The following is a 16,108-nucleotide window of genomic DNA, read 5'->3' on the forward strand; positions in this document are numbered from 1 at the left end:
ATGTGGAAATCCATATACATTGACCATACAAAATATATTTTATCATGCACTTTTTTGACATGAATACTAATAAATTATATTTATAAATTGATAAAAAAAATATTTACACCAATAAAGATTCTGACTGCCTAATGAGATAAATTCTAAGAAAAGATTTTACTCATACCTCAAAATATTTCTCAAACTAAATATTTTACTATGATGATCGAGATCAATTATTATTTATTAAAATTATTTTTTCTACATGGATCGATGGCTTAATCATTGAATGTATCAGAAAACTCGTGATCTTAATCTTTGTATAGGTCAGAAGACCATCTAGCAAACACTCGACCTCCTTTTTATGCATATGGAGTTGGGATTATTCGATCATCACATATATCTTGGCTATCGTAGATTCGTTCGTTGACTTCCAACTGGTCTCGTATCCTATTCCATTCTTCTCCTCTTAATGAAGCCCGCCTTCCAAGACAAATTTCACCGATCCCTAAGGTTGCAATGTTTGGTCAGCAGCACACAAATAAATGCAATTTATTGAAGTTCCCGAAAGGAAGAAACTTAACCTTCATCTTCATCTCTAGATCCGGAGTTTTGGCAAGCATGTGTGTGTGTACCAGTGAGTAAATAGCTACCGCACATTTGGAATTGCGTGCATGCATTGTTTTCTTGTTCTCCTCGTGCCAAGAGTTGACCCGAATTATCCATGTTTTTTTGTATTCCCTACACAGAGGTGTCGCATGCGTTGATTGCTGAGCTCGAGGGAAGTATGGTTGATGGAATCCTAATAACTCACTGAAACTTCCCAAGAGCACATTGTTACCCCGATTTCATACAATGGGCGTCGGTTCTTATAGTTTTTGTCTCTCTCAGGAGCTCAGTCCATCGCATCATCATCATCCCTTTACTGTTGATCGATCCTACATTTGCACATACAAGAAAAGAAACGTGTTCTTTCTTCTAAGCAAAGCATTAGAAGAGACCGACTGAAGTGGCAGTGGGAAGCGAGGGCTTCGATTTGTACGATTCCATCCTTTCTCTCTTCCTCTCCATGCTTCCCAGCTAAGAGATCTCTCTTTCGGCTGCTTGCTTGCTTCTTCCTTTACCGCGTCCCTTGATTCCTGGTCTCAGTTGGTGAGTGAGATCTTGTGATGTGTTGACCGAGCTGGAACGAGTATATATGGTTGGGAGAACCAGGAAGCGCCTCCTCTCCAATCACCTTCTCCTTCCACCAACCATGAGGGACTTCGCCTCATGTTTCAGCGAGAATGCTGTGAAGATCTCCGACGCCTCTTGCTCCGGCAGCAGCAGCGGCGGCTTAGCGCTCGATGGCACCTCGGTTGTCAGTGCAGTTATCTGTGTCTACGGTGTGCGGCTCTCCACCCTGAAGGAACTCCTCATCAGGGTCGCCTGGTCCAAGAGCCACGTCGGCCCTGCGCTGTCCATCGGCATCGACGACAGTCCCTCGCTTCATTGCTGGAAGCCCGACGCCATGAGCTGCCAGCTACTGAGGAAGAAGAAGGGGGCTCGGTCCTACGTTTCCGGGAAGTCCGCCGTCGTCGTCCACTGGGACTTGTCCTTTGCAAGATACGGGTCGTCAGGCCCCGAACCCATCGACAACTTCTACGTTGTAGTCATGGTCAACGCAGAGTTCGGGCTCTTGCTCGGAGACATGAGCAAGGAGCACATCAGGAGGTTCGGGGACACGATCCCGACAGCAGAGTTCTCCATGATCAGCAGAAAAGAACAAGTGCTCGGCCACAGCCGCCACTCGACGACCTCACGGTTCCGCGACGCGGGGAGAGACCACGAGATCACCGTCAGGTGCAAGGGAGACGGCTGCGACGCCAAGGACTCGGAGCTGTCGGTGTGCATCGACAGGAAGAGGGTGGTGCAAGTGAGGAAGCTCAGGTGGAACTTTAGGGGGAATCAGACGGTGTTCGTGGAGGGATCGCCGGTGGACGTGATGTGGGACGTGCATGACTGGTGGTTCGGCAATCCTTCGGGGTGTGCCATGTTCATGTTCCGGACGAGGAGCTCGCCGGAGAGCAGGCTGTGGTCGTCGTCGTCGGAGGAGGAGATGTCTGGTTTCTCACTTGTGATCCAAGCCTTCAGGAGCCCATGAAGGTTCTTTTCTTCTTCTTTCTTGTTGCCAATGGATTCTTGGAATGGAATTGGAGAGGAGATGTTGTTGATCTCAGTTTGACAAAGCTCAAATTGTGTGTGTGTGTGTGTGTGTAAAAGGTGGTACGCAAAAGATTGTATGAGGAAGGATAAAAGACACATAAAATAATAAATGTTTTTATTGTTCTTAATTTCTAAATATGAAATCTCACATGTTATGAAGTCATATGCCAATGTCTATATGTATATCTAATTATGATTCATAATCAACCTTTATGTTCCAATCCTAAGAAAAAGCCTTAGATTTGTAGTATCTCTCACAAATACTACATGATTCTCTTAGTAAGACTTTTATTGAGATGGAAATCATGGCTTTGATAGGTCTATAATATTGTAATACGCCCACTAATCTATCGAGAAGATTATTATACCCAAATTAACAGTAATTTTAATCCAACTTTGGAGACTGGTAAGGGTGTCACGTACTGAGTGAGTCGTGTGACCAAAGGAACTTTTGGGTACTTACGAATGGAAGCAGCAAAATGAGACGCTTGCAGTAAGTTATACTGCCCATGCAAAAAGCTTTCAAGCATACATATGCCCAAACTACAAACACTAGCGCTATGATGCGACTGTAGATCTTGCAGATGTGTTGGATGCTTCGTCGGTATCCAACGGAGGACGGAGACATATAGGACTTAAAGAGACTGCTGTCGGACGTGCTCACTTCCTGGGCTTGACCGTGGCGAGGAGGCGACGGTTCTTGACGATGGTGAACTCCTCCTTGTCCATGAAGTCCAGCTTCGGCTCCGACGGGTGCAGCCGCCACTCGAACGCCTGCACCATCCTCGCCACCATCAGGCTGATGTGCGTCGTCCCCATCGCCAGCCCCGGGCATATCCTCCTCCCGGCCCCGAAGGGTATCATCTTTATCCCCGCCGACCCGGTGATGTCGGCGGTCTCCCCGCCCGTGATGAACCGGTCCGGGTTGAACTCCAGCGGGTTGGACCACAGCCTCGGATCCTCCGCGATCGTCAGCAGGAAGAGCTCCAAGTTGGCGTCCGGAGGGATGTCGTACCCACCGAGCTTCGCCGGCTCGACTGCGGCGTGGGTTAGCGAGAAGTACGTCGGCGGGTGCTTCCTAAGTAGCTCCTTCACGAAAGCTTGCAGGTAGGGCATCTTCTCGATGTTGCGGTCGTCGACTGGTCGGTCTCCCACCTCGGCCACGATCTCCTTGTAGAGCTTCGCCTGGATGTTCGGGTCGTCGATGATGCGCGCCATGGCCCACTCGATGGCGGTTGAGGTGGTGTCCGTCCCGCCATTGATGAACTCCGAACACAGGGTGACCAGCTCTGCCTCGGTGGGGGCGGTGTCGCGGCCCTCGACTTTAAGGTCGAGGAGGGAGTCGAGATAGGAGAAGGGTGCGGCGTTGGGCTCGAGGCTTGGGTCATTTAGAATGGCTCGACGCCGGTTGATGAGGGAGACGACGGTCTCCACCTGCTCCTTCCTGATCTCCAGGACCTTCTTCTGGTGCCTCGCGTAGAAGGGGCGGAGGAAAGGGAGGTAGTCGTCCATCCTGGGGCTGATGGTGAGGAGCACCCGCTTCATCATCTCGTCGACGCGCACGATCGAGTCCTCGTCGAGCTGGACGCCGAAGGTCATGGAGAGGAGGATGGCGAACACGGCGAAGCGAGCGTTACGAAGGACCCAGACGGCGCCGTCTTTGGCCTCCGCCTCGGCTTGGAGGCGGTCGATGAAGCGGTCCATGGCGGAGGCGCGGGCGGGACGGAACTCGCGGAGACGGGAGGCGCTGAGCATGCCGGACACCATGTTGCGGCGGAGGGAGCGCCACTCGGGGCCGTAGACGGCGGAGTTGACGGTGAACTTGTTGCAGCTGAAGACGGAACGGATGGTGCTCTCGGTGGGGCGCGAGGCGAACAGCTGCCCCTTCTCGATGAGGGCCTCGTGTGCGAGCTCCGGGCTGGTCACCACGATGAGGGTACGCGCGCCCATGCGCAGGGTGAACATGGGCCCATACTGCCGGCGGAGGTCATGGACGAGATGGATCAAAGGCTTGCCCGCGAAGGCCACCTGGAAAAGGTTACCGACGAGCGGCCAACCGGGCGGGCCCGGCGGCAGCCTCAGCGCCTTACGTCTCCTGCTGCGTCTGTACATGACCAGAACGAGGGCGGAGAAGGCCAAGGCCGAGGCCGTGAACAAGAGGTTAAGGTCAGGGTTGTCCATGGCGGCGGAGGCCGTGGAAGAAGCGGAGGAAGAGAAGAGACCACTGTGAGGAGGAGACAGGGATGAGCCGCGGGATTTATAATGAATTGACATCGGAAGCGGATGCCGAAAAAGCAGTTGCGGTGGATTAATATGCACCGGCCGGAAGGTCCACACAGCTGCAAGCGGCTCTGGTCCCTTAACACGAGAGAGATTTCGAGGGATTACTGTTCACTCCCTACTACTTACTCTTCCCTCCATTACTGCAGCAGCTGCTGTCGTCGTTGCCTCCATATGGACTATCGATGGTCAGTTCACGAGAAGGATGAAGGGTTGGTTGTTTGGCACTACAGGGAAAGGGAAAGAGGAGAGCGGTGGCGTGAAACGAGGATGGTGAACGGGTTTCATGGGCGGCGGCACTTATGAGCCCAAGTTATTGGGTGTGGAATTGAATGCTTGGGGACGGCTTCCTACCCCTTGGAAGAACACCGGAAACGAACGGAGGCGTGGCCGCAGACAGGAGCATGCACGAGTGGAGGACGCAGAGATCCGTTTCTCGGGACGGAGCTTTCGAGGCGAAACTTAATGCAGTGAGTCTCCTGCCAATGTGCACTTGCCGCGCACTCCGAACCATCCCCGAGTCAGAGCTTGCAGCCCGATTAGCTTCGGCGTCCCAAGTAGCTACAGTGAGGCTGGCGGAAGGGTCAAAACATAGTTATGACCGGACCAAGAAAAGATTAAAGAACTCGATTATTATTAAGAACTAATATTAATCGGTTTTGAGGACAATCAACATCGGTAAGTCAATTGGATGTTCACTGTTCTTCCCCTCTTATCATCTATTTAGATTGCTTTCTGGAGGAGTTGAAATGCCTCAATTAGGTGTTCGACGAAATGCCAACTTCAACAGTACTAGTATAAACAGCTCACGATGGTACGAGACACAGTCCTTGAGATTAGGTTTAAATCCTTCTGTTGAAGATGGAATACATCGAGATATTTCCGGTTTGCGTCCATGCACAGAACAAGAGGAAGAAAATGATCAACTGATAGTGTTACTTGCGTGCATCTAAGTGTTCGACGAAATGCCAGGTTTTCATGACTCGAAAGCAGCTCCCCTACTTTCGCACGGCCTACTTCATCCTTCTCTTCAGCCTGACGGGAAAACCCCCCTTCATTCTCAGCGTGACTGACATCTCGTACTCCGGCACGGACACCTCGCCACCGCCGCTGTGTTCCAGCGCAGCCACTTCCACTCTAAACTTCCTTATCACCGCCGCCGCGACCGCCTTCATCTGCACGTAGGCCATCTCCTTCCCCAAGCACATCCTCGGTCCGGCATGGAACACCGGGAACCTCGCTGCGTCCATCCCCATGAACTCCCCCTTCTCGTCCAACCACCTCTCCGGCTTGAAGTCCCTGCAGTCGGCGCCCCACACTGCTTCGTCCCTCGCCATCGCGTACGGGCAGTAGTCAGCGAACCACCCGGCCTTCACGCACGTACCGTCCGGGAGCACGTCGTCCGCCACCGCCACTCGCGTGTCGATCGGGACCGGAGGGTACATCCTGAGCGCCTCCGTTATCGCGGCGTGCAGGTAGTTCATCCCTTTCAGCTCATCGTAGCCCATATCGTGCGCCGCCTCTTCGTCGTGCTTGGCTATCTCTTCGTAGATCCTCTGTTCGGATCGCGGGTGGACGACCAGTAGCCAGAAGAACCAGGTCAGGCCCGCCGACGTTGTGTCCTTGCCGGCGAGAATGAAGCTGATCACTATGTCCCTCAAGAACTTCCTCTTCTGCTGTGGTCCCTCGAACATCCGTCTCAGCTGGTTGTCGTCTTCCTCGAGCGCCGCCGCGAACCTCGACAGCAGGTCCAGCTTCTTGGTTCCTTGCTGCTCTTTCAGCTCGATGATGTTCATGGCGTACTCGTCGATCGTCTTCATCACGTTCCTGAGCTTCCGCTCGGACCCCACGTTGAGAAATCTCTTCAACTTCCAAACCAGCGGCAGCGGCGCGAACATACGAGCCGACGAGATTTTGACTGCCGCGTCGAACGCGTCGAAGAAGGAGTGGTCTTCAGCGCCGACGCCGGAACCGGGGCGGAGGGAGGCGGGGTCGGTCCCGAAGGCGATGGTGCAGATGTTGTCGAAGGCGAAGCGGCGGAGCAGGTCCTGGAGATCGACGGTCCCGCCCTCGTCGGAGGCGACCGAGAGCCGCGGCAGGAGCCGATCGCGGAGCTGGAACCGAACGACGTCAGAGACGAAGGACTTGAGGGAACGCGTGGTGAACTCGCGGCTGGCGGTCTTGCGCTGGAGGGACCAGAGGTGGCCGTCGGCGTTGAAGATGCCGTGGCCGAGGAGGTCGGAGAGCGCAGCGCGGGTGCGGCCGCCCTTGACGTAGTTGGAGAAGTTGGAGCGCAGGAGGTGGTCGACAACAAGAGGGCGGACGGTGGCGACGCCGCGGGAGAGGCGGAGGGGGCCACGGACCTCGATGGTGCCGGTGGGGGAGCGGGAGAGGAGGTCGGTCGCCCAGTCGAGAAAGCGGCGTTGGTTGCGAAGGAAGGGGATGAGATTGCCGAGGAGGGGGTCGGGGAACGGGCAGTAGTTACCGGTGGCCTTTGCGGTCGAGTAGCACCGGCGAAGGAGGTGGTAGATGAATAGAATGGAGATGGGGATCAAGACAATTACATGGAAGGAGGAGGAGACGGTAGTGGTTGCCTCCATTCTCTTCCTCTCCGCTGCTTCTTCTTCCACGAGGGGATAAGGTATGGATGAAAGGTAATAATGATCGAACGACTGATGCTGATGCCACACAATCGTCATTGTTTAAGAGCTCGGGGTTGACTACTACATTGACTCAAGTCAACGATCCCAGCTGGTTTGTATTCTCCCTGTTACAATACCAGAAACAAGTTTACCTCCACATTATGATCTGACGTAAAAAATGATTTGAGTGCAATAAAGAGAAACAAATCAGAACGGCACAAATTGAGGTATGCAATTAAGAATTATCATATGACCACATGAAACTACAAAATTGAGGTATCAATAGATACAGATTATCCAACAGCATTTCAACATAGGCTAAAGAATGGCTTGGTTGTTTGAACATCCAGCACTTCTAATTAGGATGAAAGAAAGCATTGGAAAACACATTATTTTGATTCTGCATCTTTGATAACAGAAGTGAGAATTATTACACTGCCAAGGATCTAAAGTCTATGAGATTTGATCTCGATTATAGTTGAAACCAGATGAGATCTAGGAGCATTTTGCTTTGTAGGCATCCCAACCCTGGGCCCGGTATTCTCTGGCAGCTTCAGCGGGATTTGTAGCCTTTATAATTCCACGGCCAACTATGATGATATCGCTGCCTCTGTCATGGATTACCTGCACAGAAGAAAGCGATTATGGGGAGCCGGATGGATGACAAAAGAGTCTCAGATGCGATTAGATGTTCCAGTTGAAAAGATTAAAGAACAAGTACAAGACTTTTGTTCGGTTTGTCAGCAAGACAACCAAGTAAAATTTATTTCAGAAACTAATTTTATTTAAGTAGAGACTATACTTGACGACCTGTTGACAATACACCTCGTTAGTATATCTTCTACGAGTCTTACATGAAGATCTAGGACACAAACAAGGTATTTCATTTCATCCGGACCGGTTTATACCAGTTCCTATTCACCGGTCGAGGTGTGTAACCAGGGCAGGGTTTGTCTCTTTTTAGGCGATCCTCATCTCCTCCAAAATATTGAGATGTTTGTAAAACTAATACAATCAAGCAGAACACATTTCAAAACATTAAATTTTGAGATGCTTGGGCGGTCGGTCAGGAACATGACCTGACATGGCTAGATTTTCATGCATATCATGCCATTGACAAACATGAAGAGCAAAACGTAGCAAGATTACTCGTCGCTGGGAAAAAGAACAGTTCCTATTTCAAGAGATATATGAGACACTATTCAAGTTTAAAGTTTCAGGATCCCTGGAATCAGACAGGTCACATCGTTCCTGGATCTACTATGATGAAGAAGGTTCTAACCCAAGCTGATCAGCGACTACAAGGCAAACCAGATCCCAAAAGAACCAAGACAACATTAAAAGTATCCGGAAAACCCGAATCTGTAAAATCTTTGAAAGCTGCCATGCCTTAATACCAAGAACCTGACCTCATCAAGTTAGTAAAAGGGCCAAGATTACCATCTTCTGAAAGAGACTCACCAAAGAAGAAAGTAGTAGTTATGCTTTTAAGCTTGGCACACCTTTGTAGGGTTCTGACTTCATTATCAGGCTTCATTGAAAATAAAAATGTGCTGGTTTAAGATGTTGGGCATGATGAAGAAAGGTTGCCAAGAGTTAACAGGGCTATCAGAAGTTTTAAGATTGCACAAGTTGCGGAATTTTATATTTGATGAAAAGAGGCTTATAGCATGATCAAACTTCGGCGTTAGCAGTTGCGATGGATGAATGAAGACCCAAGAACCTAAGTCCTAAGGTTTAATAGGAAATACACAACAAAGACAAAGCACAATGAATTAGACATGAAGCTGGATTTAGGATGTTTCCTATCCAGACCAAACAAATAAATTAACTAAGAGGGAGAAATAACCTTGAACTTGTTACTAAATTGGAGATCAGAAGGGGATCTTGCACCAAACTTGAAGGACTCATGCCCACAGATGACATTGGCTTATGAGAAAGAAATATAAATAATCAATCAACTTAATTTGAATTATCCATACAACATACTTTTATGAGTTTTTATATGATATGAAACAAGGTTAGTCATACCGCAATATACCGCTCGGTATAGCTAGTATGTACTGGTCCGACAAGGGACTGGTATGGGCAGTACATACTAGTTTGTCGGTAAACCCTATTGTACCATGTGTCGGTATATCAGTATTGTTCGGTAAGTATCGTACCAACAACCAATGGGTACATTGGTACGGATCAGTGAGGCGAACGATAATATAAAACATATCTAATGTACATAAAAGAGAAACCAAAGTATCAATTATATAATTTCAATAAAATAAGACGAAGATATACGACTGAGATGCAATATTAATTGCAACTTGAAGTAGAATATAAAGTGTGAATCAAAAGATTCACATGCACAACAGTTCTTTAACTATCTTAGTCACATAAACCAAGGGGTCTTCTCAAACAGTTACAACTTAAGATCCATTCAAAGCAAGGCACCTACCAATTTTGCACAAGAATCTTACCATTAAGGATCCAGTGCCAATGCAGGGTCCAAGGATGTCAAGGTACACAGCCTTGTCCCTGCTAGTAGAGGCTATTTCTGTGACTAAAGATTTCTTATACGAGTCTATTGTTAATTCTTACTGCTACAACATCTTCTCAAAATTGGTTGCCCTAAAGGAAACCTGGACACCATATCAGGTTACAGAAACTAGCAGCAGTCCTCTATCACTAAACTGACCAAAACAACAGTCTCTTGATTGAAAAAGAAGAAAACAACATAAACTTGACAAAGCGTCTTGAAGTGGAAAGAAAAGTAATTAATACTGTTCTACAAGCCAATGAAAAATGTAGCTAGGCAGATGCATTTCCAAAGGCAAGTGAGATCATCATTTCTTGACATTCATATCAGCAAGAATTCTTTTAATTTGGATAAAATTTGGGTAGCTATTCAATTTTCCTTCAAAATTTAATCATCAAATGACACATATCCAGACAATCCTACCTGCCTATCAACTCACTTTTATTCTTTTATTTCATCTCCTTCTCAATGGTCAAAAAGCCTATAAATCAATATATTATATCTTTCAACATTTGACTATTAGAAAAGGGACAAAGTCGATGCACAAGGATTCTGTCAATGAGGGCCCTAGAACAGGTTAATAAATGCAGACTCCTCTGTAACAGGGAGATTGTTTCATGAACTTGAATCTTAGTCACCCAGGTTGCAAAAGAGCAACTTTACCACGACACCAAGACTCATCCTCTAAAATTGATCACTTTCTATTTTGCATGCAATAGTATTATGTTGCACCTTCCACAGTGTGACCGGAGCAAAATTAAGGGATCTAGTAGAGAACCAAGCGTCCAAAGAAAACCACCATGCAGTGTACTAAAGCAATGGGCAACTAGAATTGTAGCTGGTACAACAGCTAGCCAAGGACAATATGTTTAGAAGGGGTGAGAGAGGAGAAAGAAAGAGAGAGAGAGAGAGAGAGAGAGAGAGAGAGAGAGAGAGAGAGAGAGAACGAATACAGGAACCGTATAATAAGGTTCAAGTCAAAACTACATGTTTTAAATGACAAGAAACAATAATATGATGTTTGGTTGATATGTGCCAAAAAAATATGTTGCAGTGGGCATCCCCTATTCCATGGGATAAAAAGATCTGCATGAAGCTGCATATATCATCCAGCATAGTTAGGACTTAGGACAACCAATCCAGAAATATAATTCCTTTTTTCTCTTCTTAAAGCCATCTACCCAAACACATGCAGAAACAAGCGCTCAAAAATCACCTAATTTTTAGGAAGACCAATGAACGTATGACAAGTCAAGGTCCTCAAATACCCTAATATGGCTTTGAATGTTTCAATAAGATAATGTTTGAAAAATCTAACCGGCAAAAAACTTACAGAATAAGGAGTGTTGTACTGCTGGCCTAATGAATCTCCCCCAGAAACCATTTGAACTCCTGGTGTTGCATGAATGAACGCTGGATTTGCTGGCCCCCCTTGCCATGATGCTGGATTGACAGATATGAAGCCAATCACAAAATCTGAATGCTCTTCAGCTATTTTCACAGCAGCAGATGTGTAATCTCCTGTCGCAAGATTTCCAGCTGAGCTCATTTCAGCAAGCAGCAGGAGGCCCCTACCTTGACGCAAGCCCTTACCATATCAAAACAGAATTAACAAAAAAGTTAAGAGTCACATTTCTCCTGACGTGCAGTTAATGATGCATCAGTTGTTTCAGTCAATAACCTTCAACTTCAGACCATCAACAATCCCAGGCCCTGATATTATGTGCGCATTAACAATGTCAGCCCAGTCCAATATGTGGAATATACCTCTGGACCAAGAATCAAAGTCACATAAAACTAGCAAATGAAAGAGTTAAGATAACAAAAAAAAAAAAAGATAAATGAAGCATCTAGCCATTATGAAGTTGGATCTCACCCTTCATACTGCATGGTCACTGTATTCCCAATGTCAGCAAACTTGCGGTCTTCAAAGATTAAGAAGTTGTGCCTTTCTGCAATCTTTAGAAAGAATAATAACCGAAATTGGCTAAAAAATGACTTATGAATGCCTCACAAAAGGATCAATCTAAGATGGATATGATTTTGCATCATTTAAATAAAATCATCTTTAGTAAAGTATTGAAAGGACAAGCACCACATAGGTCGTTCAAGAATTCAACTAAACACTGGAAAAAATCAGATATTATTTTATGTCAACAGAGGCTAACTAAGGCAGAATAAATAAAACAAGAACAGACAAACAACTAATGCTCAGCTAAGCAGTTATTTATTTAGGCATAAAATTATCTTTGGGAGATCAAAAAGAACAAATAAAGATGCTACCACAGTTTAACATAAATTATCATAATCTAGGCTGGGTTCAACATAGATGAGATTTAGTATTATACATATCTTCAATTTCTTCCGCATGTTCATCATTATTTGCTGCACCCATGCAACTAACTAAAATGAATAAAGAAAACAAGACTGTTGGTGTGATTAGTGTCCATAAAATAGAAAATAGTCAGATAGTTTGAATCGTTTAATGTTGTATCATTTGACATGTATATATTCCTTGCCTCTTACTAAGAATGCTAAGATATAAAACGAGTAAAGGGGAAAGCAAAAGAAGTTAAATGGAAACCATAAGAGACATACCGCGCGTAGCTGAGAACTAAAATCTGATGTGAAATCAGGCAGTATATCCACGTGAGTTTTCAATAGACAGATCTCTGGGCCGACCTGTATAAGGAATAAAGTTCATAGAATGAGTCAAAAATGCTGAAAATCACAATCGTTTGCATAACAACAAAGATGCATAACTATTAAATTTCTGATGGATGCAAAGCATATAATTAGAAAAAAATAACATAAGGAATTCACAAGATAAGTAGTAAAGATGAACCGAAGAATCAAAAGAATGTGATCCAAGTGTTTGCACTTCCCAATACCCTAACATTAGTGAGATGAATTACAAATTAGCTTTATGTAGTTCTGCATTTTGTGATTTGTAGCAAGCAAACATAAATGAGACGAACATAATTGAGCGAAACAAACAAAAGATTAAATCTTTACCACACAGAAAAAAGAATACAAAAAGATAGTTTTGGATTGTCTGAAAGTAACCTTATCCGCCAAATCCAGCAACTCTTTTGCGGTTGAAACATCCGCCGCCAAGCACAGGTTGCTCTGCTTCGCCTCCATCAATTCGAACAGCCTCTTTCCCGTGGGGTTCTTCGCCATCGCCGCCCTCGCCCCATACGGAAGCCTGACGATGGGCTTCGTCACCGCCGGCGTGGACACGGCGACCCTGCGATTGGCATCCAAGAAGGCCCTCACCTCGGCAGCCTTGTCCTCGGACACCTTCCCCTGGGTCACGAGCACCCTGAGGACGTCGGACAGGGTGACGAGGGCATGGAGACGTATGCCATTGTCAGCGAGGTTCTCGCGGCCGCCCTGCTGGCGGTCGATGACGACGACAGCGTCGGTGATGCGGAGGCCGGCGGCGCGGAGCGGAGCGGCGGTCTCAAGGACGGAGGTGCCGCTGGTGACGAGGTCCTCGACGACGAGGCACGATTGGCCGGGGCGGAAGGCGCCCTCGATGGAGCGGGCGGTGCCGTAGTCCTTCACCTCCTTGCGGCGCATGATCATCGGGATGGAGCGGGCGAGGGAGATGCCGGTGGCGATGGGGAGGGCGGTGTAGGGAACGCCGCAGACGAGGTCGATGGGGGAGGAAACGGCAGCGGCGGCGGTGGTATAGAGGAGATCGGCGATGCGGGCGAGGAGGGAAGGGTACGAGACGATGAGGCGGAGGTCGACGTAGACGGGGGAGGTGATGCCCGACTTGAGCTTGAAGCTGCCGAACTTGACGGCCTCGATCTCGTGCAGCTCCGTGATGACGGACTCCATGGCCCTTCCGCCCTTCTCCTACGCTTCCTCGAGTGACAGCGGACGGCTCCTCCGCTTGAGGATGATGGCAGTTGAAAGCCCTATCGGATCCATCGAAATTTAAGTCGATGATGGGACGGCCGATGATGGGCTTGTGCTTCAATCCAACGGTTGATGGAATACGGGCGTGAAATGTGACGCAAAAAGCTATTGGGTCGGGTCCGAATTGAAATATGGGGTCCGGAGTTGCACCAAATAAATGGATCAATTAATCGAACTATAGATTTAATATAAATATTTTAAAATAAAATTTTAAGCAAAAGCATGTATTCCAATTATATATATATATATATATACACGATTAATTATGTGATATTTTTCTACTTATTTTTTATTTATTCTTTTGTTAGTTCTTATTCACTTGGACGTCAAGGGTATGGAATTCTATAGATCATACATCAAAAGAGAAGACTTGAGTGGATATATATAAGATTTATAGGAATCTTACTATCATTAACTTGTGCTTAAACATCTATAAGTATAATTGTTTAGACGCAACAAAATAATGAATTATTATCATAATATCATTGTGGCATTAAACAGCAAGTAGCATTGCAAAGTAACCCAATACAGAGAACATATATCACACACTAGTGATAGTCTTCATATGAGAGACAAGATTAATACAAAGTTATCCCATATAGCCAATAAGTCCATGTAGTAATGTCTTTGTGATCTCCTTCCTCTTGTCAAAGTATCCCCACCTTCAGTAGCAGCAAACTTCACATAACCAGCAGCAGCAAAGTGCAGCAAGACTGCATGAAATATACACATAAACGTGATTGATATCTTATCCTAAATACAAAGGCATAAAATTAGATGATGCGATCACAAAGAAAAAGGGATAAAAATGTTCCCCAAGGTGTGCTCATGGACTGTAGGAGGGAGGGAGAAGAGGTAGAAGACAAAGCTTACCATCCTTCAATGAACCCTCTCTCGCCCTTCTTTTTGGATTGCGGCCAGCATTTCTTCTTAGGTGGTGATGACTTCTCAGTTGGATAACCTTTCACATAAACTCATTTACATCAAACTACAGCTTTATTGTTGCAGATAGATAGATAGATAGATAGATAGATAGATAGACAGATAGAGAGATAAAAAGAGAGAGAGAGACCTGGTGGAGGAGCTTGCTTATTGAAGTTGTCCATGGAGCAAAGGCTTTGATTCAGTGGTTGCTTCAGCTTTAAAGAGTGGTAGGAGCTGGAGGACAAATATATATACACACACACACAAGCAGGCAAAGGAGAGCTTGGCCTAATGTTGTAATGAAAGGGTCCAAAGATGAAGACTAGATGGATTTCTTGATTGTGAAGGAAGGCCTCAACCGCCCAAAAAGCAGTAGCTGCTTTTGACATTGGCATCTGTTTCATGTTTCTTCTCTTAAAGAGTCAATAATCTTAAAACATCATCTGGGATCTGATTCCTATAAAGAAAGTAAAAGGTGATAGAAGAATAAATTCTTTCTCATCCTTTGTAGATTGTGATCGAAGAATACAAGACATATATATACGTCCAGGATATGATCTCTTGATGCAATATATCCTTTGCTTCATGCGGAAGATTCTAACAGGAATCCACTCGAGAGAACTTGTTGTTGGAGTTGGGTATAAGTTCTTATTTAGGTAGGAGGCGAAACTGCTGGAAACTCTTTGGGGCCTCCGTGTTCAGAAAGAACCGAAAGCACCACGCTGTGACTTTTCTAGCAAAACAAGTCAAAAGAGCTATGACTTCTCTGAATCGATTTCATCATCCCAATTTTGACATGCGATGGTTTCAAACTACGTAGATAGATACTATTTTTTATTTGAGACTCTCACCACATATAATATGATGATATGATGATACAAATAGCTCTTCTAACTTCAATACTTGGATATCGATGATGTTTAACAAACAGATCTTTCTACCCGTAAGATGTCAGCGTTGTGCAAATCTTGGATAACCTAATACTCATAATCAAGAAACGAACTAAAATCTTTCGGCCTTATTTTCTTTACGAGAATAATTAAAGCAGATATCGAAACTAGGCAAGAAAATGTGAAGAATACATCATATACGGAAAATGGAGATTTAGCACAATCCAATGGAAAGGCGCAGCTAGATTCATTGGTAGAAGTGATTAGAGCAGGTTTATCTGTGAGAGGGTGAAACTTGGCGAACCATAATATAGAATCTAATAGAGACGATTAGAATTACATAACAATATCCGGTAAATCAAGTTTAAAAGGCAATTTGAAAACATTAAAAGAATGATGAATAATAAGATATTCAACAAACAAACAAATCGTTAAAAATAATGAGACAGCCCGAAGCACTGATCACCAAATTAAAGTTCATCAACAACCAAGTTCTTGGAGCTTAACATGAAAACAGATGGGAAACACTACATACATTCGTTGTATACCTTCAAATTACAAAAGGGACTTAACTAAATATTCTGTCAAAATTACAGAACTGGGAAGAGTTTAACATGAAATAACATATATCTCAAGTAAACAATGAAAAAACCTGACTCCCGGTCAGCCATGACAAAGGCATAATATTTCGAATTGTCTTTAACAAATATGAAAATAACAGATGCTAC

At 45.7% G+C, this 16,108-nt stretch overlaps 4 protein-coding genes and 1 long non-coding RNA gene across 5 annotated transcripts; 1 reads left to right on the plus strand and 4 right to left on the minus strand.

Annotated features, from left to right (window-relative positions):
• Positions 1-846: 846 nt before the first annotated feature.
• On the plus strand, positions 847-2,288 carry LOC135644800 (uncharacterized). The gene has a single exon (XM_065162715.1). The coding sequence runs from the start codon at positions 1,178-1,180 to the stop codon at positions 2,120-2,122; it is 945 nt and encodes a 314-aa protein (XP_065018787.1). The 5' UTR covers positions 847-1,177; the 3' UTR covers positions 2,123-2,288.
• A 362-nt stretch (positions 2,289-2,650) lies between these two features.
• Positions 2,651-4,697, minus strand: LOC135644969 (cytochrome P450 77A2-like). Its single transcript, XM_065162971.1, has one exon. It carries the CDS (start codon positions 4,456-4,458, stop codon positions 2,845-2,847), a length of 1,614 nt encoding a protein of 537 aa, XP_065019043.1. The 5' UTR covers positions 4,459-4,697; the 3' UTR covers positions 2,651-2,844.
• A 597-nt stretch (positions 4,698-5,294) lies between these two features.
• On the minus strand, positions 5,295-7,178 carry LOC103995931 (cytochrome P450 94A2-like). Its single transcript, XM_009416678.3, has one exon. The coding sequence runs from the start codon at positions 7,161-7,163 to the stop codon at positions 5,478-5,480; it is 1,686 nt and encodes a 561-aa protein (XP_009414953.2). The 5' UTR covers positions 7,164-7,178; the 3' UTR covers positions 5,295-5,477.
• Positions 7,179-7,328: 150 nt separating this feature from the next.
• Positions 7,329-13,569, minus strand: LOC135644970 (uridine 5'-monophosphate synthase-like). The gene is made up of 6 exons (XM_065162972.1): positions 12,703-13,569; positions 12,235-12,318; positions 11,513-11,595; positions 11,318-11,405; positions 10,970-11,224; positions 7,329-7,730 (listed from the first exon to the last, which is right to left on the minus strand). The coding sequence occupies exons 1-6, from the start codon at positions 13,483-13,485 to the stop codon at positions 7,602-7,604; spliced, it is 1,422 nt and encodes a 473-aa protein (XP_065019044.1). The 5' UTR covers positions 13,486-13,569; the 3' UTR covers positions 7,329-7,601.
• A 458-nt stretch (positions 13,570-14,027) lies between these two features.
• LOC135644384 (uncharacterized) lies at positions 14,028-14,776 on the minus strand. The gene is made up of 3 exons (XR_010498462.1): positions 14,639-14,776; positions 14,440-14,527; positions 14,028-14,279 (listed from the first exon to the last, which is right to left on the minus strand). It is a non-coding gene; the product is annotated as an uncharacterized LOC135644384 (long non-coding RNA).
• Between the last annotated feature and the right edge of the window lie 1,332 nt (positions 14,777-16,108).

This window comes from Musa acuminata, chromosome BXJ3-8, assembly GCF_036884655.1.
Source record: "Musa acuminata AAA Group cultivar baxijiao chromosome BXJ3-8, Cavendish_Baxijiao_AAA, whole genome shotgun sequence".
In the NCBI taxonomy this organism is placed as follows: Eukaryota; Viridiplantae; Streptophyta; class Magnoliopsida; order Zingiberales; family Musaceae; genus Musa; species Musa acuminata.

Coding starts and splice junctions, on each gene's coding strand:
- LOC135644970 (XM_065162972.1), bottom strand. CDS start 13,485: ATGGAGTCCGTCATCACGGAGCTGCACGAGATCGAGGCCGTCAAGTTC. Junction 11,406..11,512: donor GTGACCATGCAGTATGAAGG/GTGAGATCCAAC, acceptor TTCTTGGTCCAG/AGGTATATTCCACATATTGG. Junction 7,731..10,969: donor AGTACAACACTCCTTATTCT/GTAAGTTTTTTG, acceptor TCTTCTGTGCAG/GTAATCCATGACAGAGGCAG.
- LOC135644969 (XM_065162971.1), bottom strand. CDS start 4,458: ATGTCAATTCATTATAAATCCCGCGGCTCATCCCTGTCTCCTCCTCAC.
- LOC135644800 (XM_065162715.1), top strand. CDS start 1,178: ATGGTTGGGAGAACCAGGAAGCGCCTCCTCTCCAATCACCTTCTCCTT.
- LOC103995931 (XM_009416678.3), bottom strand. CDS start 7,163: ATGACGATTGTGTGGCATCAGCATCAGTCGTTCGATCATTATTACCTT.